This window comes from Muscardinus avellanarius (assembly GCF_963383645.1).
Source record: "Muscardinus avellanarius genome assembly, chromosome: 11".
NCBI classification, from domain to species: Eukaryota; Metazoa; Chordata; class Mammalia; order Rodentia; family Gliridae; genus Muscardinus; species Muscardinus avellanarius.
In genome coordinates, this window is record NC_137797.1 from 3,658,996 (window position 1) to 3,681,820 (window position 22,825).

The window sequence follows — 22,825 nt, forward strand, 5'->3', positions numbered from 1 at the left end:
CAACAGCCGCTATCAGACCACACAGGGCATCGGGGAGCCGCGGGGTGGAGTGCCAGGACACAGCACAGTGACCGGGATGTGCCTCCGCTTAACGCTGTCCTCGTTCAAGGGCTCATGCTCAGGAAAGGCAGGGACACTCCGAGCGTCACGTTCCAGGGACGTGCCTCCCAGGGCAGCATCACACCACACAAAAACAAACAAAACCGCCAGCCACTTCCATGGCCAAATTAATAGCGGAACAGCTAAGGGACTGTTTCACCTTTGAGCCAATGCAAAAATGACTATTTTAAGAAATACCGCAAAGCCGTGAACAATCACGCCTTCAAAGAAAACGAGTGTCACGGGCAAAGTTAAGTTATATGAAGTCAACATGGACACACACACAGTCAGATACACCGCTTGATTCAAGTGCCCATGAGTAGGAAAAGACACACTCATGCACGCGCACACACGCCCGCATGCACACATGCACACACATTTACACGCACTCTGCAGGCCCTCCCAAAGACAGAAGAGCAGCTCTGTTAGCGCCCGCAGCTGGGTGAAAGCTGACAGCAGCCTCCGCCTCTCCTCCCAACCCTGGGCGACACAGCCTGGCCGGCAGGGCCGTGCGGGCAGCCTCGGCCACACCCGAGCCTGAACCCTGGCTTTGCGAGCCCTGCCGTGTGGCCCCAGGCGCGCTTCCTGCTTCTCTGAGCCTTGGTTTCCCTCTGCCGGGCACTGGAGCACTTTCCACCTCCCGGAGACGTTGTGAGTGGCGACTGGGAAGGTGCACGTGAGATACTAACCACGGCCGCTGGGTGCGCCGCAAACGCTGGGCACGCTAGGTGCTATGCTTTCATTCTGACTCTCGGTATTTGTTAAATTTTAAACACTGAGCAGTGATCATTTCAAGTCAATTAAGAAGGGCCACGGTGAACCGAGCGTGGTGGCGCCTGCCTGTCTCAGCCACTGGGAGGCTGAGGCAGGAGGGTGGCTGGAGGCCCGAGGGCCCAGGCTGGACCCGTCTCTGCCTCCTAAAGGAAGTCGGACACTCAAAACATGCAGCCTTCCCAGCAATCCTTGCACATTTAGAACTTACTTTTCGTTACGGAAGTTCTTAACTTCTTAACCCCCTCCTTGCAACACCCTGCTCCAGTCCCAGGGCACAGTGGTAGCTCAACCAGGGTCAGGGCGGACGCTCTGTCAGGTCTGGGTGGAAGCCCAGCACACTCCAGCTGTCCTGACACGCGGGCCCCGCCAGCCAGGACCCCACCCCACAGCACGCAGCATTGGCGCTTCCGAGAGCCTCGCGCTTTCGCACCGCATCCTTCCCAGCCCTGCTCTAACTACCTGCGACACACCTGCCTCCCTATTTCAGCAAAAGCTCTGGACCCCGTACCTAGCTCAACGCATACTGTCAGGAATGAAATAATCAGAAATAATTTTCACTCCTAAGGAGTGTTTTTCTTCCAACCCCAGGACAATGAAGGAGGAGAGAAAAAGTTAAAATAAAAATAAGATTTCTCTCTCTCTCTCTCTTAAGAATGTCAGCCTTAGTGGCCAAAGCAAACTTAAAATCTCACTAAAATGTAAATTAAATGCTGCGTACTAAAGATTAAAAGAATGACTTTGCTAAGTAGGTATTAGGTTTAGGTGATGGAGACAGGGTTTTCAAGCACAGAAGGCGCAAACTGAAAAGTTTTAATGACTCCTGATAGAATTGGCACACACTGGGGAATTCATATCTAACTAATGCAATAGACACTTTATGGAGGAAATAACCATGAAAAAATTGCAGAAAAGAGTGTGCTTTGGTGCAGCACCTAATGGTTTGATCTAGAAGGTCATTAACGTAAAAGAACAAGCAACAAAAGCCAGCGCCCTGCATTCAGAAAGGCCTCCAGAGCCAGGCGTGGGACGCACACTTGTCATCCAGCACTTGGGAGGAGGCTGAGACAGGAGGATCGCGGTTCTCGGACAGCCTCAGCTACTTGGTGAGGCCCTTTGCCACTCAGTGGGGGCCTGTTTCAATATAAGGAATAAATCAGGCTGGGGTTGTAGCTCGGAGGTAGAATTCCCCTGGGTTCTATCCCTGGCACCACAAAAAAGAAAGAAAGAAAGGAAGGAAGGAAGGAAGGAAGGAAGGAAGGCCATCTGTGGTTGGAGTTAGCTCGCCACACCTTTAAGGAAAATTCCTTTTGGTGCAGCCCAGGGAGCTTTCTGCCAATTCCCCACATCCACAGTCACTGGGAACGCATCTCCAAGGGGCCCCAGAGGACCTGACCAGACACGCAGACCTTCAGAAGGCAGCAGGGGGCGGTTCCAGGTGAGGTGGCCGGCCCTGGGGACAGTGGCAGAGCACCCAGCAGGCTACCGGCCAGCGGCCCCGCGGCCTCGAAACACAAAGGCGCGCAAGCCCAGCCTGCGCGGCTCAGACGCCGGCTTCCCGTTTGGCTGCGTGTGAGCCTCATGATTCATGGACAATTCCCGCGTCTATTCACCACTATCAGCCAGCTCCAAACAGCCTCATTATCCCTGAGCCTGCTGTGACCACGGGGTGTGCAGAGAGGAGAGGGCTGGTGCCAGGGAGAGAGCGGGCAGGAGGAGGGCGGCAGGAGCCGAGCTTCTGCCAGGCCCAGAGCCGGCACGAGGGAGTTCCGAACTGCTCCAGCTCAGAGCGCGGCTAATTCACTTGCTGTGGATTTCAAAGTGCCACCCACAGGCTGCCATGTCAAGCCCCGCAACAGGGTATCACAAAAGAACAGAAGCGCGATTAACCTCCCCAAAAACCCCTCAGCGTCCCACTCCTGGTCCAAAACATCCACGGCTCCCAACGACCCACAGAACACAGTCGCAGCCACCCGCCCCGACCCTTGGTTCTACTGACAAGGAAACGGAGGCAGGGGCTGGCAAGGGGCCTGAGGCTGGCCCAGGGTCTCGGCTCCGGCTCTCCATCCGCGGTGCTTTGGTCACGGAGCCGCAGCTGTCTCAGAACCCAGAGCCTGGGCCGGCGGCCGGCCCTCCCGGCCACTGCCCGCCACACCACAGCTTTTCCCAACACCTCTTTTTCACAGACCCGCGCTCCTGCAGAGCAGCAGACTCCAGACCCGCTCGCTCACACCGGGCTTCGGGCGCGGGCTCCACCAGCCGGGCGGCGGGGACCCCGTCCACACACCACGAATCTCTAGCCATGTGCTGCTGCGCACACCACCCTCCACACTTAGCTCAGGAGCTCCTGAGCTCCCCCTCCTCACTCTGCACTCCCCCCACCCCCTCCACTAGGCCAGTGCCCACCTGGGACAGCCCCGCCCGATCCTAGCTACTGGACCCCACCCAGAAGAGAAGAGGCGCTCCACCCAGCACGCCTAGCACACGGCACTGCCCAGCAGGAGACGAACAATGAGGGTGAGCCCCGCAGCCTCAGTCCTGGGGACTCTCTGGGGAAGATGACCACAAACTCTGTCCCTGACAGCCCTTCCCCACCCAACCAGCCTTCCTGACCGGCCAGCCGGTGGCAGGCACACACCTTTCCAGAGTGTTCTCAGATGTCACCCAGAGCCCACGCCTGGCCAAAACAAGCCCTCTGAGCAGCTGGTGGTTACGGTCCACCCACTCCCCGGAGCTCAGGGTCGGGTGCTGGGTAAGGAGTCCCCTCCTGGGCCACGCTGACCCCAGCCTGGCCTGTAACAGCTGTCTTCCCCGACCAAGAGCCACCCGGGCGGGCTGCAGGTGGCACCACAGCCCAGCCACCCTGTGGTTACAGTTGAGATGCAGCCTTCCCTCCTCCAGAGCTGGCCCTCGGGGCCATGGCACAGCTACGAGCTACAGGAGACAGCCACCGAGTCACGGAGGACAAGGCCAGGCGAAACAAAGCCCAAGGCGCCCACTGCCGGAGATGCACGAACCACAGGGCGCGATCCATCAGCCAACACCTCACACGCACTCCATGTGCCAGGGCTTATCCAAGAACCTCGACTTAACAGAGTGTGGCACAGAAGCCCAGAGAAGAGGCGGGCCGGGCGGCACCTCGGCGGCAGCAGCGGGAGAGGGAGGGTCCGCGAGCGCCAGGGCCGGGCGGCCGAGGAGCCAGGAGGCGCCTTGCCTGGCGCCGGTGCGGCAGCCTCCTCCTCCATGTCACACGCTTCCTAAGCAGCTGATATACTGCAGGGAGGACAAGGAAAATGAAGGGTGTTATCAATGTCACAGAGATCTTCCCCCCCAAAGAAGTCATGTGATTCCTGGGGGCTCACGCTTGGGGTGTGGAGAAGGGTTGTTAAGTGTGTAGCCAACACAGGAGCCACGTCACCACGTCCTGCTGTCAGAGCGCTGTCCACATCGCTGACGTGGGGATGGCAGTCAGGGATGGCCCGGGGAGGACCCTGCTCACACAACCGGGGCCAGGCGGCCTCCCCCTCCATTCTTCAGGTACCCTCTGAAGACCAGGCTGTGGCTGCTCCCAACCTGGCTTTTACTAATAAAATGAGTCCTGAAAGGACTCACTCACAGTGTCCTACATCCGTGACCCTGACCCTGGACAATACTTTGACTCTAAAAACAATATTTTCCAAACTCTCCCAGAACTGGTATACTCTGCCTGCTCAGTCCCATGTCCAGTGCCAGAGGCGGCCAGGCAGAGAGGCCAACACGGGGCGTTCACATCAGAGAGCGTGGCTTTGATTCCTGCTCAGACATTTCTCCACAGGGTGTGCGTCTGTGAGCTGTGCGGGGCAGCAACCGCCCTGGAAGGTGCCAAGTGCTCGCTAGACTACGATGGCACCAGGCTGGCACAGGTGTGCCAGAAATGCACCCCTGGCAGGGCCGGCTCTCAGAAGCTCAGCCACCAGCTGACCTCAGGGGAAAGCGTGCAGCCACCTGGGCCATGCCGTCTCCTGCCGCTCAGAAACTACCCTGAGCCCGGGCCCTGGGCATCATGGTCCAGGTCGTGGGCTTCTCTACTGCCCCATTTACCTACCCGAGGGGGAAAAGGCAGCTCTGCTGTAGCCGGATCCTTAGCTGTGAGCATGTAACCATGGGTACCTGAGGACCGGCACCCAGAGGTGCAGGAAGGGTGCTTTTTCCATATGTAAGAACAAAAGTCACCAATTATGTAATTACTATTATTTTTAAAACCTCCCAATGATGTCTGCTGCCACTTCTTTTTTTTTTTTTTTTTTTTTTTTTTTTTTTGGTGGTACTAGGGGTAGAACCCAGAGGCTTTCTACCTCCGGGCTACACTCCCAGACCTATTTTATACTTTATTTGGAAACAGGGTCTCACTAAGTTGCTGAAAGTCTCATTAAGTAGCTGAGGCTGGCCTCGAACCTGTGCGATCCTCCTGTCCCAGCCTCCCAAGCGCTGGGATTATAAGCGTGTGCCACCACGCCCGGCTTGACGTCTGCCACTTCTGCATCAAGGATTGGGTGCTCGGCATGGCGGGGGTGTGAAAGTGGTCGGTGGTGTGGCATCCGAATTCCACTTCCGTTACCTGAAAAGACTATTTTACTCCACATTTGGTTATTTGTGTGCTGTTATGACACGCGTGAGTAAAATGAAGGGTGCGGGCACATCTACGCTGAGATACCCTGTCTCGTCCTGGCTCTGCAAACCCCAGCTCTTTCATTTTTATTTTGAAACACGGTCTTGCCAAGTGGTGAAGGCTAGCCTCAAACCTGGGACCCTCCTGTCTCCCAGCTACCGGGATCACAGGCGTACACTACCATGCCCAGTTTCAGGCTCCTCTGAATTCAGGGGGGTGTGTGTGTGTGTATGTGTGTGTGTGTGTGTGTGTGTGTGTGTGTGTGTACGTGTACACGCATATACGTATGCAGGTACACGCATAAACGTATGCAGGATATTGGGGATTGATCCCAGGAGCATTCTGCCTCAGAGCTACACCCTCAGCCCCATTTCCTTTTTTATCTTTTTTTTAAAAACAGGGTCTCAGCCAGGCGTGGTGGCGCACGCTTGTAATCCCCACGCTTAGGAGGTGGAGACAGGAGGATCACGCAGGTTCGAAGCCAGCCTCTCTGGCTTAAGAGACCCTGTTTCCAAATAAAAATATTTTTAAAAATAGGTGTCTGGGAGTGTAGCTCAGAGGTAGAAGAGTTTCCAGGAACCCCAGTACCACCAAAAAAAATTTAAAAAATAAAAAATAAACAGGGTCTCAGTTGCAGGGGACCTGGCTAAGTTGCTGAGGCTGACCACAAGCCTGCGATCCTCCAGTCTCAGTCTCCCAAGTACTAGGATTACAGGTTTGTGCCACCATACCCAGCTTATTTACATAAATATGTATGAATGAATGTTTGTTCGTTTAAGTGAGAAAAGGGCACATAACATTAATATGTTTCCACTGGAGTTCTTAAGAAAATGGGGAAAGAGTGAAAATGGCTTTACACACAGCTACATGCCTTTCCATAAATGTATGCAGAGCACTTCTCAAGGGAGAGGACTGCAGGGCTGCTGCTGAGCGTGGGGCAGAGCAGACCGGTCACCGTGCGAGCTCCCAGGGACCATCTCAATTACTTACCTGTATATTGTAATTGGGCTTTTTCAATTTAAAAAATTAGCAAAGATAAATAAATATCAACATTTCCAGTCCCCAGAATCTATCAAGTCCTGAGAATCCCTCCTCCCTTCCCTTCTCCCTCCTCTTCTTCCTCCTCCTCCTCTCCCTCCTGTCTTTCTCCTCCAGAACATCAAGGAACAACGTTTTGTTACTGAAGTTCATGTTACATATTCTGAATACTGTTAAGCACTTCTAGGTCTTGATTAATCACATGAATTAAATGTTGATTTAGACAATTTTATAACAATTTTAAGTAAAGATCATTTTCAGAGCATTACACAGCTATCTAAAATGGCGATTACGAAGACAGTGGCAGCGAGGGGAAGGTTTACGACCTGCCATTAACTGGGGCAAAAAGGGCGACAAATCACATCCCTGTCCCCCAGCCTCTGCAGGAAACACAGGACGCGGAGTCAGGAGGAGACGATGGGACGCTGCGCAGCCGCCGCGGGTCCGCGGGCCAGGCCAGCCCTCCCTGCAGTGCTCCCCGCACCTCCAAAGCCACAGCCAGGTGAGCGTTGGCGCCCCGTTTGCCAGATGACACTGAGACCCAAGAAGATTTTAAAAACAGGAACACAGCCGGGCATGGGGCGCGCGCTTGTCATCCCAGTACCTGGGAGGCTGAGACAGGAGGATCGCGGTTCACGGCCAGCCTCAGCTACTTAGGCCCTCTGCAACCTAGTGAGACCCTGTTTCAAAACAAAGAATAAAATCAGGCTGAGGATGTAGCTCGGAGGAAAAATGTCCTTGATTTCAATCCCCAGCACCACAAAAAATAAAAGAAAATAAAATAAATAAAAATAGAAACACTGCCCAGGTCCCTCGGTGGTAAATGGAGAAGTATGACCCCTGTGTGGTCAGCACCCAAGCCCACACTCTGGCTTCCCCAACCACCCCGTCCCCAAGAAGCTACGGTCAGGGTGGCAGATAAACGGAAGTCACAGCTTCTCGCTCTTCGATGATGCGGCCATTCCTACTTTTAGGACCTAAAACAAGCCGGGCGTGTGGCGCACACAGCGCTTGGGAGGCTGAGACCGGATGATCACTCGGGTTCGAAGCCAGCCTCAGCAACTTAGTGCTAATAAACTATAAAACAAATAAACTATAAAACTAAATAAACAAATAAACAAATAAACTATAAAACAGGTCTGGGAGTATAGCCCAGAGGTAGAAAAGCCCCTGGCTTCCACCCCCAGTACCACAAAAAAAAGAAAAAACAGAACCTAAAGCAAACACAGGGATTACATCTTGTGTTAAAGGATGAGTTTCAAAAGATGTCCCAGCTGCTATACACTAAACTGGGTTCACAAAATTCACATAATGAAGCCCTAACCCACTGGAGAATGCAGAGAGAGGCCAGGCATGGAGGTGCAGGCCGATATTCCCAGTACTTGGAAGGTTAAGATGGGAGGATCGAAGGTTTGAGGCCAGCCCCAGGACGTACCAAGACCCTCAGCAACTTACTGAGACTCTGTTTTGAAATTAAAAAAAAAAATAAAATAGGGCCGGAGGTGTAGCTCAGAGGTATAATGATCCTGGCTCCATCCCCAGCACCACTCACATCAAAGAAAGAGTAAACCGAGGTGTCAGCGGGGTCATGCGGTTGGCTTTCTGACCTGATAGAAGAAGCAGCGTCTGCACACCGAGAGAGTCCTCAGCAGCAGAGAATGGGCCGGCACCTGCTGCTGCACACCAGCCTCCAGAGCCGAGACGGAAATGGCAAGTGTGGAACAGCCAGGAGGCGGCGCCCGCCCGGGGCCCAGCACACCAGTGCACCCGCCTTGCTTCTTAGGATCCATCTTACTCTAAGAAAAATGGCATTCTGTCTTTATGCCTTTAGGCCAACCTAACTTGTTCCCTCAGAATTTGAATACAGAATCGGCCTTCAACAAGAAGCCGCCGCGCAGAATTTTGATTAGTATTTCAAGAACTGGCTAGAAAATAAATCAAAGCCGCACCCGAGCCCATAGCACCCCACACAATAAAAGTAAGAAAAAGGTGGCATTCTGTTTAATCCAGGGTTCTTTGAATCTCACGCCTGTGTGTGTGTGTGTGTGTGTGTGTGTGTGTGTGTGTGTTGGTACTGGGGCTGGAACCCAGAGGCTTTCTACTTCCGGGCTACACTCCCAGACCTATTTTATATTTTATTTGGAAACAGGGTCTCACTAAGTTGCTGAGAGCCTCACTAGGTAGCTGAGGCTGGCTTCGAACCTGTGTGATCCTCCTGTCTCCGCCTCCCAAGCGCGGGGATTATAAGCGTGCGCCACCACGCCCGGCTCATTTTGTTTTAGTAGAACATAAAAATTTCATTTTTAAAACCTGATGCAAAATTAAATCACAGATGATTATAATAGTCAAAGAGGAGCCAGGCACAGTGCTTGGGAGGCTAAGACAGGAGGACTGCGGTTCGAGGCCAACCTCAGCTACTTAGGCCCTCCACAACCTAGTGAGACCGTTTCAAAATTAGGAATAAAAAACAGGGCTGGGGACATAGCTCAGAGGTAGAATGCTCCCAGGTTCAACCCCCAGTTCCACAAAAACTCATCACCATCATCAAATAGGAAAGGATTTCTAATAACTAGAAATGCAAGGGGTAGGATCAAACTTAGTTTCTACCACCACTGGGTGTAATCCAGGAAGTTAAACTGCAGAGCGGACTTGGACCTACGGAGGGACTCAGAGGTAGAGCGCCCCTGGGTCGAAATCCCAACACACACGCGCCCGCGCGTGAGCGCACACACACACACACACACACACACACACACACACACATGGCACCTGTATATTCTTTAACAGTAAAACAGACTGATAACAATACCAACCTGATAAGGGTGAAAGAAATACATAGAACCCCTTAGAACAATACTTGACACAGGGTAAAAACTTAAAAGTATCACCATCAGCACCAAGCAGCGCCATCACCCTTTGTAGCCAAGAGAGGCCATGTTCACTACTTAGCTCTGGTTAAAAATCTGCCTGGCTGCTAAGAAGACACAGGCCCTGGTAACTGCCCTTTGTGTCCCCACAAGACGGAGACCTTCACCTTGCGGGGACGTGAACGAGAAGCCAAGAGACTTGGAACGTAGACTCTTGATGATGTCACCAGCCAACAGCTGCCTACCTCCGAACAACTCACGGGGAAAAAAAAAAAAAACCTATTTGTTTAAAAGCCCTGGAGTCTGGTTTTCTGTTACTACAGCAAATCACACCCCCTGACCCCCACACACAAGGCACCCCATATCAACCAGTGAGCCAGCAGCTATGATCCGGCTACGGGGCCGGAGAGACGGGCAGCTGGCGGCCCCATCAGCTCAACGCACCTCCTGGGAATACCCATGATGTGCCTGCCACAGGTCACCGGGACACGAGGACGAGTGATCGCCGCCACGGCCTGCAAGAAGCTCCTGGTCCACAGTGTGCGTGGCTGCACACAAATTCAATACTCTATTACGGGCAAAAACGATGGGAGCCGAGCTTCAAACGCAAAACGCTGCAGAGCAAGGAACAACGGGCTCCAGAGACTCCTCCGTAGCGTCCCACTTCTCCCTCAAAGAGAAAATCCACAGTGCAGTCTCGTACTGCTCAAGTGATCACTTAATATCCTAATCTACCAAGGAAAGTGTGTGTGTGGGAAGAAAGACGAGCGTGTAAGAGCTTGATTGTTAAGACCGCACAGGAGACTTACAAAGTTTTTTAACATTTGCTTTTAAGATTGCACACTAACACTCATCACTCAATAGAAACAAGTCATCCGAACAAGCCTTAAAGCTTTCCTGTTACACTAAAGATATGCTCTGTTTTAGATGTTACGTGAAACACTTGACTTTCCCCAAATTACGCTCAGTTTGGTTCTTTGAAGCTGAGTGCTACCCCAGCAAGTTCAATACCCACGTCTAGCAGTGCAGCGGCACCCAGGAAGAAGACACTGGCCACGCAGTCAGGAGCCGGCAGGTCTACCTGGGGCTCTCCCAAACCCAGGTGGTCGCGCTGTAGACAGAACACCCACGGCCAGCAGCCTCTCCTCCAGAGCCTGAAGGCTGGGAGAGAGCCGAGGAGGAGGGGATAGGCCCTCGAGAAAGATGGGAGAGAGCCGAGGAGGAGGGGATGGGCCCTCGGGAAAGATGGGAGAGAGCCGAGGAGGAGGGGATGGGCCCTCGGGAAAGAGACGCACGCGCTGCGTTACCTTTCCATTTCTCTCTCAATAACATTCCCCTGGTGATGATCAGAAACCTACAGTGGGAAAATGAGGCGGCGAAAAGAACCCAGGACAGCTCCCTCGCAGGCAGGAGCCCGCGGGCAAACTCACGCCGGCGAGTCCTGGAGACCCCACAGGAGCCAGGAGCCTGCAGCATGCCACTGGCCTGCTAAAGGGAGAATCAGCCGGCTGAGCTGCCATTGGACATCAGTAAATTAATTACTGGCAATTTCTGTAAAAGAAGGAAAGAAGACCCTACAGAGAGGACTAGGCATGCCCCGAAGAAGAGAGAGAGATGTGTGGACAGGCAGGAATGCCCAACGGCGAGAGCCTCCGTAGCCTCCACGTGTATGCTCCGTGCCAGGCGCTGCTCAGGACAAGGACCTGCCCTTCTGCAACAGAAACAGGAAAGGACCAAGGAGGGCAGGAGGCAGGGCTCGGAGAGTGGGGACGCGGCATGGCCAGGAGAGACTGGAGAAGAGGCAACGTCCGAGAGACCCAGAGGGAGCGAGCCACACAGAAATCCAGGGCTGAGGGAACCAGTGCAAAGGCCCTGCGGCGCGGACCTGCAGTGTGCCCCAGGAGAGGAGGGAGGAAGCGGAGCCTCAGAGGGACAGGGCCCGGTCGTGGTTGGTCTGGAAGGCCATCCCCACGCCTATGGCCTCCACCTGGTGACAGGTCACCACTTGACGACTCTGAGAAGTACTGGACTTTAAAAGGTAACTGGCCGGGCCGAGCGTGGTGGTGCACGCTTGTGATCCCCGCGCTTGGGAGGTGGAGACAGGAGGACGCGCGGGTTCCAGACACCATAACTTAGCGAGATCCTGTTTAGAAATAAAAAAGTAAAATAGGGCTGAGGGTGTAGCTCAGAGATAGAATGCCCCTGGGTCTCATCCCTAGTAACACACACGCACACACACAGAGTTCACACACACAGAGCTCACTCACACACACACTCACACACAGAGTTCACACACACACACACATGCACACACAGAGTTCACACACACGGAGCTCACTCACACATACACACACACACAGAGTTTCATTTTACTTAAAGTTTTTTTTTTTTGCAGTACTGGGAGTGGAACCCAGGGCATTCTACCTCCAAGCTACACCCCTCCCCCTATTTTTTATTCTTTAATTTGAATCAGGGTCTCACTGAGTTGCAAAGGGCCTCACTAAGTAGCTGAAGCTGACCGCGAACCACAATCCTCCTGTCTCAGCCTCCCAAATGCTAGGATTACAAGCATGCGCCACCACGCCTGGCAAAATACTTTTTCTGGACCACAAGAGCAGAGAGGAAACCAGGCCCTCAAAGACACGCGGCCCGCAGTCCTGCCAGTCGCTGGTGCCCACCGCCCGTCTCAGCGCCGCCGTGAGGGAAGGCCACTCCTAGCTGTCCACACCTATGGCAGGAATAGGACGCAGATACGCTAACTAAGCCACTGGGTCAGTAACACAAAGGGTGGGGGCCAGCACTGGAGCTGTGGGAGGGCCGGGTGGGATAGAGGAGAGGTCTGAGGGGAAGGCGTCCCACCCGGGCACTGGATGCACAGAGGCGCAGCTGGAAGAGGACCCGCGGATCTGTTCCTCGGCTGGGTCTGCGCATTACAAAGTGGCCTTCCTCCCTGCTGAGATGCCAGGGCACGTCTGAGTGTGCCACGGCTTCCTCTGTCCCTGTCACGTGCTCACCTTTCAGCACACACTGGACACGCACAGGCACACACGTGTGCACCCCTGCGCCTGGCTGACAGGACAGCACAGCTGCACGACCAGCGCCTGCCACTAGAGGGCAACACGGGCGCTGGCTGGCTGGCAGCCAGGAGGCAGAGCAGCTCACGGGAGGCAGAGCGGCTCACAGGAGGGGTCCAAGCCCAGGGCACCCCCTCTCTAAAACCCACAGGGCAGAAAATGGCTTCCTCAGGCCTCTGAAGGACACAAAGAACCCTCTGTCTACACTAACCAGAACGAGAGCGACTGGGAGCTCTGCCCGGGGCCAAGCCCGCCCGCCCCTGCGTGCCCTTAGAAGCAGCAGCGAGGGGCAGGCAGGCGGCCGGCATCCCTGCCAGGCCGGGCTGGGCCGGGCTGGGCTGGGCCGGGCGGGCAGCCTGACGTAGCATGGCTGCAGGGCACCGACCTTTGGATGCTCTGCTCTCCCTGGCTCTCTGCCAAGGGAGGCCGAGACTTGTCTCCAAGTAAAAGGCCATGTTTTGTGGGTGGGCTCTGGTTGGTGCCCACCACTGCCCCACCCTTGCAGCCCCAAGTGCTTCTGCTCTGGCCTTCTTCTGCCAGTCTTCCAGCTTCATGTGCAATCACTTAACCCCCAGTTCCATCGGGCCCACCCTGTGCCAGGCCCTGGCGCCTCCCCACAGCTGACCTGCCACTGGCTTCCCTGCCCCTGCCCCCCGTGCCTGCAGGGCTGTCCAAAGTGCCCGCCAGTCCAGGGCACTGGCCGCACCCTGCTGGGGCCTTCGTGGCCCTCCTCCACAGCTTCACCCGTCTGGGCTGCAGCCCTCCATGAGGCCACGCGCTGTGCTCGGAGGAGAGTGGAGAGCCCCCCCCCCCGGCCCCTCAGCTCTGAGGCCCTGGCCTCTGTGCCCGCCTCCCCAGACAGGGTTAAGCAACTGTGTCCACTTCTCAAGACAGACAGACCCACCACCACGGGGCCTGTGCACCTGGCCCCCTCCCTGGGCCCTCCCCATCCTCCAGTGCCTCCCTTGTGCTGGCCTCACCCTAAAAGCACCCTAGTCCAAAGGACGTCTGCTGACCACCCACCCAAACACAGCGCCCAGCGTCACCATCCACCCCGGGCATCGTTCATTCTCCACATGTGCTCGCTGCCTTCTGATGACTTCCAGAACAGAGAGACCCCGCGCGACCGGCCAGTGGCTCCCTCCTTGTCCCATCGCCTACAAACACAGCGAGCTCAATAAATACCGGCAGAGAGGATGCAGTCCTCTCCTACAAGGGCCCCACGAGGCAGGCCTGCCTTCCCTCCCCTGCGACGCCCCAGGGGATCCTGGATGTCCCTGGATGAGGCAGGCCCCAGGCGCTAAGGGCGCAGCCAGCACTCACAGCAAGAACTGCCCAGCGCACCTGCGGGTCAGCCACCCAGGGCGCCCTCTTGTGGCAACACCGCGGGCGCACAGCTCCATTCCTGTGTAAGTAAGCCTTCCTTCTCCCGGACCACACTCTCCATCCTAAAGCCAGACCTGCATGCCCGCTCGGGGAACGGGCCGACGGGCGTCTGCCACCCCTCAAGGGGCAGGGCACTACCCTCTGTCCTGCCATCTGGGCGCCCCCCAGCGCCAGGGCTGTGCTGCGTGGAGCCGCTGGGCGGCCGCAGGAAGCTGCGCGTTTTGCATATTGCCAAGTCCCACTCCCGTCCACCAGACACGCGTGGTAGACAGGAGCGCCTCCAAGCGTCGTCTCAGGTTTCAAGGCAGGCAGCCTCGTATGAGTCAATATTGAGTCAACGCGAGGAGGGAATGAGCTGTTAAGTTCTATTTGCTACTTTCATCCCTGGGCTCATAACAGAGCAGAAGCTAAACAGAGACGGCAGCACCGGCCGGACGATGATATTTAGCAGGTAGACGATCTCTGCGAGCACTTCACACGTCCGCGATCTGCTTCTCCAATGTCGGCAAATATTTGCCACTTAAGTTTTGACGTAACTTGAGATATGATGTATTCCACCGTCTTCAGAGCGCTCTTAAGAGCCTTAGGAAGACAACTGACTGGCTGTCTTCTTTCACCACTAAAAACAGATCCAGTACCTGTTTAACTTTGACAGCTTTCATTTTTGGTTTCAGATTTTGATATTTAAATAGAACTCTGAAGGAAGAAAAAATCACAAATGCATCAACCTAAGAAAAGAATTTGATGTTTACATGCTAACCTTTGACCTTCCCGTACATTTTCACATCGTCCCACGAGTCCTGAAAGCTTTATTTGTGTGATTTCAATTTCCAAAACTTGTTCCAATGACAAAGTTCCATAGAAAATTCTAGCTGGCGCTCAGAGTCTGACAGGCCCGGGACTCCTCTCGGCCACAGCTCTTCCTATAGCTGCCTCCTGACCCCTGCCTGCGCTTGTGACTGCCAGACACAGCGGGAGATGCTGTGACGCCCTCCGCACCCTCCGTCACTGAAGGGACCGCGCTGTACTCATCCAGCTCCTAAGAATCAAGTTAGAGGCCAATGTACACCGATAACATTTGTGGGTGTTTATAATATGCTAGGCGCTGCCCTAAGCTTTTTTGTTTTTTTTCAGTACTGGTGATGGAACCCAGGGGCGTTCTACCTCCAAGCTACACCCCCCGCCCAATTTTTTATTCTTTATTTTGAAACAGGGTCTCACTGAGTTGCAAAGGGCTTCGCTAAGTGGCTGAGTCTGTCCCTGATCCGCGATCCTCCGGTCTCAGGCTCCTGAAGGCTGGGATTCCAAGCGTGCGCCACCACGCCCGGCTTGCCCTAAGCTCTTTAGAAGTGTCTCCCCATTTATTCTGCAAACTCAGTCCTGCTACCGTCCTGTCTTTCAGATGCACAAGGACCCCGAGGCTCGCAGACACTAGTTCCCAAGGTCACTCGAGCTCTCACACAGCAGCCGAACGCCAGAACCTACTGTCACAGGCTCCTGTGCTTCTGCCTCCCAGGCTGCCTCAGAGCCGTCCTGATCCAGCTGAGGTCTGCTGTATGCTGGAAAAGAAAACACCTAACATACACACTGCAGCTACAAGACCACGCCCCTTCCAGTATAGCCCGCCTTTACTTCCTATCCAGGTGGATGGGACTTCCGGCCACCCATCCTTACCCCACGTCCGGCCCTGACTCCCACCCACACCTAGAGCCGCTCCCAGGATGCCGTCACTGAGGTGCAGATCCGGAAGCTAAGTTCTCCCGTTGTTTATATTAACAGAAAATTAGGAATAACCAGCATGCCCGCCAGTCGGGGACTGGTGAAATAAATTATGGGGCAATCCATAAAATGGATTATAATAGGATACCCCATAACTGGTTCCCCATGGACCGTTATAGGAAAATACACAGTTCAATTTTAAAAGTGAGGTGTAAGCCGCGCGTGGTGGTGCACGCTTGTAATCCCAGTACTTGGGAGGCTGAGACAGGAGGGTCATAGGCTAGAGGACAGCCTCAGCAAGTACTGAGATTCTCAGGAACCTAGCAAGACCTGTTTCAAAATAAAAAAAATAAATAAAAACATGGCTGGGGGTATAACTGGAAGGTAGAATGCCCCTGGGTTCAATCTCCAGTACCAAAATAAAACAATAATAATTAAAAGTGAGGTGTAAACCAGTGTTACCATTCATGTGGGAAAAGAAAATATATCTTATAAGTATACTATATATATATATATATATATATATATATATAGAGAGAGAGAGAGAGAGAGAGAGAGAGAGAGAGTGTGTGTTAGTGTGTGAGAGAGAGAGTATATTGTATAACATACTCCAAAGTATCTCTTTTTTTACAGTATTGGAAACTGAACCCTCTACCACTGAGCTACATCCCCAGTTCTTTTTACTTTTCATTTGAAACAGTCTCACTCAATTACTCAGGCTGACCTCAAACTTGCAAGCCTCCTGCCTCGTCTCTGGGTGACCAGGACTGCAGGCGTGCACACCGTGCCCAGCTACACAGTACTTCTTACGTACCTCGGGGAGAAGAAAGAGTACCTGCAGGGTGAAGGGCGGGCGGCGCCCCCTCCACCAGCGACCAGTTAGTGTGGCCACGGCAGGACAAACTGACAGCTCTGCCTCCTGCCGTGACCAAGAGGAGCAGCGCGTCTCCTACGTGACGCTCCTGCCAAGAGCAATTAGCCCAGAGCTCGTGACGACGAAGCAGGAGAGATGGAGGGCTCTGCAAGATAACTGGCTGCGCACATCAGAAATGGCGAGTTCAAAAACCTATTGAGAAGGCGCAGCCAGCGGTCCAGGTGGAGAGACGACGGGGACGCGGCGACGGAGGCGAAGGCTCAATCCCGCCCGGATGCGGGACTGCGGAGAGAGGGGCGCAGATCGCGACCGGGACAACTGGCAAAATGTGAGTGGAGAATGGGCTTAACACCAGAACTGTTAAAACAGCACTGGGTCAGACTGAATTTCTTTGTTACAAAAACTGCACTTTGACTCCTTGAGAGAACGTCTTCATTCCTAGATCAGACACAGTAAAGCTGGTCGGAGCAAAGGGACAGATCTGTCCAGCTGGTCCACACAGGGCTCAGAAAACACACACACATAAAGAGACCCGTGCAGGGTGGTGGGAAACACATACATCAGTGATCTGGGCAGAGAGAGAAGGGAGCCGCGTGCGCTGCTCTTGCAACTGCTCTGCAAGGATAAAAGCGCGTCCAAATACAGCGTGTGGAAGCACTGGAGCACACGCCGTGGGGAAGAGAGAGACCTCTGCAATGGTGAGAAGGGAGGGAGGGTGGCGCTGCAGACAGGAGGGGCTCGTTATCCACCCTCACACCTGGGCCTTGCAATGCCGTAACATAGGCATGCGGCGCTAGCTCAAAATAAATAAATAAGCCAGGCGAGGCAGCGCACGCTTGTAATCCCCGCGCTTGGGAGGCTGAGACAGGAGGATTGCACAGGTTCGAAGCCAGCCGCAGCTACTTAGTGAGGCTCTCAGCAACTTAGTGAGACCCTGTTTCCAAATAAAGTATAGAATAGGTCTGGGAGTATAGCCTGGAGGTAGAAAAGCCCCTGGGTTCCACCCCTAGTACCACAAAAATAAATAAATAAATAAATAAATAAATAAATAAATCTAAGAAGGAAAAACCCACCATGAGAACCAGACTCAGAACTGGAGCTGTGTCTCGGGAGCTCTGAGGCCTTTCCAAAGCCACCCTCCTCCAGCCTCGGTCAAGCTGCTTCTGCCAGGATCCTCTGAACTGTATTCTGCCTGAAAGCTGAACCCCCAAGCTCCCAGAGCAGCCAGTGCACGGCCCCATTCGCCACCTCCTGGCCGAGCTGGGCATTGCACCTCCCGGCTCTCCAGGGCTCAGTGCCCCTAAGATACCACCCAGGACCGTGAGCGATCCGTAGGCCAAGGATGTCTCCTGATCCTCCACGAGCCCCAGCACCGAGCACACACCTAGCAACCGTGGCACTCAACGAACAGGAGCTGTGCAAACAAGAACTCGGAGATTCAAGTGGGAAGCCCGAGAGGGACGTGAGAGCAAGGGCCTGCCTGGACGCCTGGTCACCGAGCATCGCAAACGTCCCGAGGCCTCCACGCAGCTCCCAGGAAGCCTCGCCAGGGACCGTCCTCGCACAGTGGGCCCAACCAGGGCCTTGCCGTCCCCTCCACACCCCAGCCCCGTGGAAGGAAGGCACTAGGTAGCAGGTCAGGAGGGTGGTCACCCTGCGAGCCCCGTCTTCAGCCCACAGCTGAAGAATAACAAGCATGGCCGCCTGGCCAGCCGAGAAGGCCCTGAGGACAGCCATGGGAAGGGCCGGATGGGGCACATAGGAGAGAACGGCTGAAGCAGGGCCAGGCCTGGGCCGTGGGGCCTTCCCCAGGTCACTAGCCGGGGCGTGGGCACGTGGGCGAGACACGGGCTCCTTCAGAAACAGCGGCTCCACCCGGCTGCGGGACTCACCGAGGTCCGTGTTGGGGCCAGCGAGCAGCTGTCTGAACTTGTCCAGCCGGGAGGCCTCCCTCTCGCTCAGCGCTGGGCCGCCAGGGGCGCTGGCATCGGACGCGACGGTGGCGGAGTGCGGGAGTGACTGGGACCTCTGCAGGGGGATGGCGTCACTGGCACTGTCTGCAAGGGGAGAGAGAGTAGGGTGAGGGCAAGGGCGTGCCTGCTGCCTCCCAGCCACTTGCACTTCCTGCGCCACAGATGGCCCACGCACGCCCTGCTGCAACCCACGAACGGCTGAGACGCTCCTGCCAGCCATCACCCAGCCATCGGGCCTCAGGCTCCTGACAGGAAGACGGAAGGGATATTTGTGAAACTCACTGCCTGGCTGGCGGCCCTCCGTCAATGAAGCCGACATGCCAGGTAGGAGGAAGTGGAGAGCTAGAAAAGCCCCGTGCAGCCAGGAGCCAGCGGCAGTCACACCTGCCACCAGGGGAAACACCCAAGGCAATGCTGAGGAGAAGGTCGAACCCGCAAAGGTGCTGAGGACAGTGTGCGAGCGACCAGGACGCCCTGGGAGCACCCACCTGGGGTCTCTGAACACTGCACGTGCCACCCTCCTGCCTCCTGACCCTCCCAGATCCATCTCACCATGGCCCTGGAGGAGGCTGGGAAGGCCAGCACCCCAGGAAACCACAGACGCAGGCAGATGAGAAGCGCGCCCTCGTCCACCCTGCCCCGGGCATCTCCAGCTGCCGCACACCAAGGCCACTGGCCCATGGGGGCCCCGGGGGAAGGTGGCATAGCACGTTACATCTGGGAACCCGACCAGGGACAGCCCAGGGAAAGCCAATGGCTCCCGGGTCCCTAGAGCCGCCTGGGACACAGGCGGGGGCTGTAGGGGCTCCGACTCCTAGGACTAAATCCCAGAGGACAATCTCATTTTTCAAAAACCGAGAATCCGCTGGGCGTGGTGCGCATGCTTGTAATCACAGCTTTCAGGAAGCAGAGACTGGAGGATTGTGGTTCACAAACAGCCCCAGCTACTTAGCGAGGCCCTTTGCAATTCAATGACACCCTGTTTTAAGAAGGAAAAAAGACTAAAAAATAGGGCTGGGAGCTGGGCATGGTGGCGCACGCTTGTAATCCCAACATTTGGGAGGCTGAGACCAGAGGATTGCGGTTAGTGGACAGTCTCAGCTACCTAGTGAGGACCTCCGCAACTCAGTGAGACCTGGTTTCAAAATAAAGAATAAAAAATAGGGCAAGGGAGCCGGGCGTGGTGGCGCACGCTTGTAATCCCAGCATTCGGGAGGCTGAGACCCGGAGGATTGCGGTTCGTGGACAGCCTCAGCTACTTAGTGAGGCCCTCTGCAACTCAGTGAGACCCGGTTTCAAAAAATAAATAATAAAAATTAGGGCAGGGGCTGTAGCTCGGAGGTCAAATGCCCCTGGGTTCCATCCCCAGACCCGAAAAAAAAAAAAAAAAAAAATAGGGCAAGGGGATGTAGCTTGGAGGTACAATGCCCCTGGGTTCCATCCCTGGTACCAAATAAATAAATAAATAATTTTTAAAAACCTAAGAATCCTAGTAAAAGATAAACTCTAGTAGAAGATAAACTCCAGGAAACTTAGCTAAGAACGAGTCCACGGAGCCAGTGCGTGCTGTCCACTCGTGGCAGCTGTGGACACACAGAGGCCGGCTGCCCGCCTTCCACGCCAGCCTTGCCTTCTGTCTGCACCGGGAATTCTTCCCACGGTGGCCGTCAGGCTGCCCGGAGCGAGGCGCCTACAGCCTCTGGGCAGGATCTGGCCCAGTTCAGTTTCCAGAGAAGCCTGCTCAGCCGAGGCAGAGGTTCCTCCTGTGATCCCACTCCCCACTCCTGTTCAGGCAGAGACTATCCCTCCCACCCCTGGTCTGGGAGGAGAGGGCTTGGGAGCCAGCGGGACAGGGTGGGCTTCGGCCGCATGTGCTGTTCCACAGGAGAAGCGCTGAACGGGACCGTGAGGGGCCCTCCCACACCCGCCCGGCCCTTCCCAGCCTCCTCCCAGGCCCCTGGTGACATGGATGAGGGGTCCTCCTGCCCTGGAGGCAGACACGTCCCACAACTAAAGGCACCCAGCTGGAACCACCTGGATCTTAGAGAGGATCAACGTGAGTCCAAAAAGACCCTAAGGGCCCACTGACTCCCCAGCAGGGGGCTACAGGGCGCTGCTGGCCCCCAGAAGATGGGGCAGGGGGAACCTTGACGGTAGGCAACAGCAGTGTCCCATGGAAACAGTAAAACGGTGGCGTGCCCAGCTGACACCCCACGGCCCTCAGCCTGAGCTGCGTCTGGTCGGGACACCCCACCCAGAGACCACCAGGTCTTTGAGCCCCTGCATCTGGGGTACAGAAGAGCAATGGCAGACGCCACAGAGGCCCCAGGCTCCCCAGAAGTTGCCTCCATGGCTCTCCGAGCTTCGACATCAGCTCAGCACAGCCCAGGAGCAGGTGGGTTCAGGGCTGCCAACCCTAAGAGTGTGCCATGGGTGCAGGGCATCCTGCCCAGGAGTACGCATGCAGGAGGCAGGAGCTGTGCCCTTCGGGAGGCACCGGAACTGCAAGTCATAACTATATTTCCATTTGTAAGTTCAAACACTTTTAAATGTGTTAGAGAGCAATGTAAAGACCCATCAGATGAAATAATTCATAGCACTCTGTCCTAAAGACACTTGTAACATTTTAGAAATCCATTACAGCCAGGTGTCACGCTTGCAATCCCAGTACTTGGAGGCTGAGACAGGAGGGTCGCAGATTCAAAGCATCAGCAGCTGAGTGAGGTTCTCACCACTTAGCAAGACCCTGCTTCAAAATAAAACCGGCCTGAGGGTGTAGCCTGGAGGCAGAAGACCCCTGGATTCCATCCCCAGTAGTACAAAAAAAGTGGCCAATTCCTAGAGGCGCTTTTGAAGTCTAGGCCAGGCATGAAGCTCAGTTCTGCATCTACTAGTGGGGTGACCTGCGGCTATGACGCCCCGATTTCTCACCTGTAAGCCCTACCCCCAGGATGACCCTGGGGAGAGTACCTGAGAGCCCGTGGCACAGCAGGGCCCACAGAGGAAGATGGGGTCCCCTCAAGCCCCCGTGTTTCCCTGTGGCCCTCTCGCAGACCTGCCCGAGAGCCGCAGCCCGGCCACCGCATTGGGAGGACAGATGAACTCAGCTCAGAAGAGCATCCGGAAGCGGTCAGGACCAGCAGTTAGGACCCGGCCTGCTGCCCCGCCTGCCGCTGCGGCAGCCCCGAGGGCGCCCGGCCAGGAGTCCTGCACGTGGCCCGGCCCTGCCCTCCCGCTCCTGCCGCTCGGGGGCACACAGGCGTCCTCCTCGCGCCCCTACCTGCGGGACAGGACGTGTGGCTCTCGCTGGCTGACTTCACCAGGCGGAGGTCGGCACCGGGGAGTGCGGGCAGCTCGGCCGCGGGCTTCGGCTCCTGCTCGGCCGCGGGCGGCTCCTGCGGCGCCGGCCGGGCCTGCTGCCGGCTGTGGTTGCGCAGGACGCGGTGGGCCGTCTCCATGACCACCTCGGTGTTGAGGCTCTCCGCCGCCATGGCCAGGAGCTCGTCGTCGTCCTCCCCCGCGTCCCAGGCGTCGCTGGTGTTGCTCTCAAACTCCTGAAAGGTGCTGCCCCTCTTGGCCTTCACCGGCGTGGGCGGCAGCTTCGGCGTGGACTTGGGCAAGCTGCCGGGGAAGGAAGGGTGGTTACCGCGCATGCTCGGAGGCTCGGGGCCGCACCCCACGTCAGCCCGAAAGGAGCCCCAGGCCAGAAGACACTGCCGTGAGAAAGCTAACCCCATTCGGAGGCGTCAGAAGCAGCCCAGGCCAAGGGCAGAAGTCAGTCCAGGAGGAAGAGCGTTTCGAGGGAGGCCAGGCCAGCGGCCTCGGCCAGCCCACAGGACCTGCAGGACGCGCAGGGCTGCCAGGCCACTGTGCGCAGACCCACACCAGACTCAAGGCCAGAGCCTGCAAGCACACTCACACCCCCGCGCTCAGCAAGCTCCCACGGCGGCAGCCAGGAGCTGGGGCGGGAGGAGGGCTGCGGAGCGGCCTCGTGTACGGTCCAGAGGTCCAGAGACAGTGTGGGGTCCTTTTGGTTGGTTAGTTTGGTTTGCTTTTTTGTTTTGTTTTTGTTTTTCTGTTTTACAGTACTAGGGATTGAACTCAGGGGCATTCTACATCCGAGCTGCACCCCCAACCCTATTTTTGATTCTTTATTTTGAAAGAGGGTCTCTAAGTTGCGCAGGGCCTCACTAAGTAGCTGAGGCTGGCCGCAAACCTGCGATCCTGTCTCAGCCTCCGAAGTGCTGGGATTACAAGCGTGACCACCATACCTGGCTTGGCTTTGTTTTTGATAGTACTGAGGATTGAACCCAGGGGCATTTTACCTCTTACCTATACTCCTACTTTATTTTTTATTCTGAAAAGAGGGTCTCACT

The 22,825-nt window shown here is 55.6% G+C and overlaps 1 protein-coding gene across 7 annotated transcripts in view; it reads right to left on the reverse strand.

The window, feature by feature from the left end:
- TBC1D22A (TBC1 domain family member 22A) overlaps nucleotides 1-22,825 on the reverse strand; it is a gene marked incomplete at both ends in the record, with an annotated part of 318,925 nt that overhangs the window by 277,396 nt on the left and 18,704 nt on the right. For 5 of the 7 annotated variants that reach the window (XM_080706393.1, XM_080706390.1, XM_080706395.1 and 2 more), the window contains 2 exons: nucleotides 18,369-18,533; nucleotides 21,730-22,070. In XM_080706393.1, the coding sequence (XP_080562519.1) occupies nucleotides 18,369-18,533; nucleotides 21,730-22,070 (506 nt within the window). The remainder of the gene's footprint in view (nucleotides 1-18,368; nucleotides 18,534-21,729; nucleotides 22,071-22,825) is intronic. The other 2 variants (XM_080706394.1, XM_080706392.1) reach the window with 1 other exon arrangement.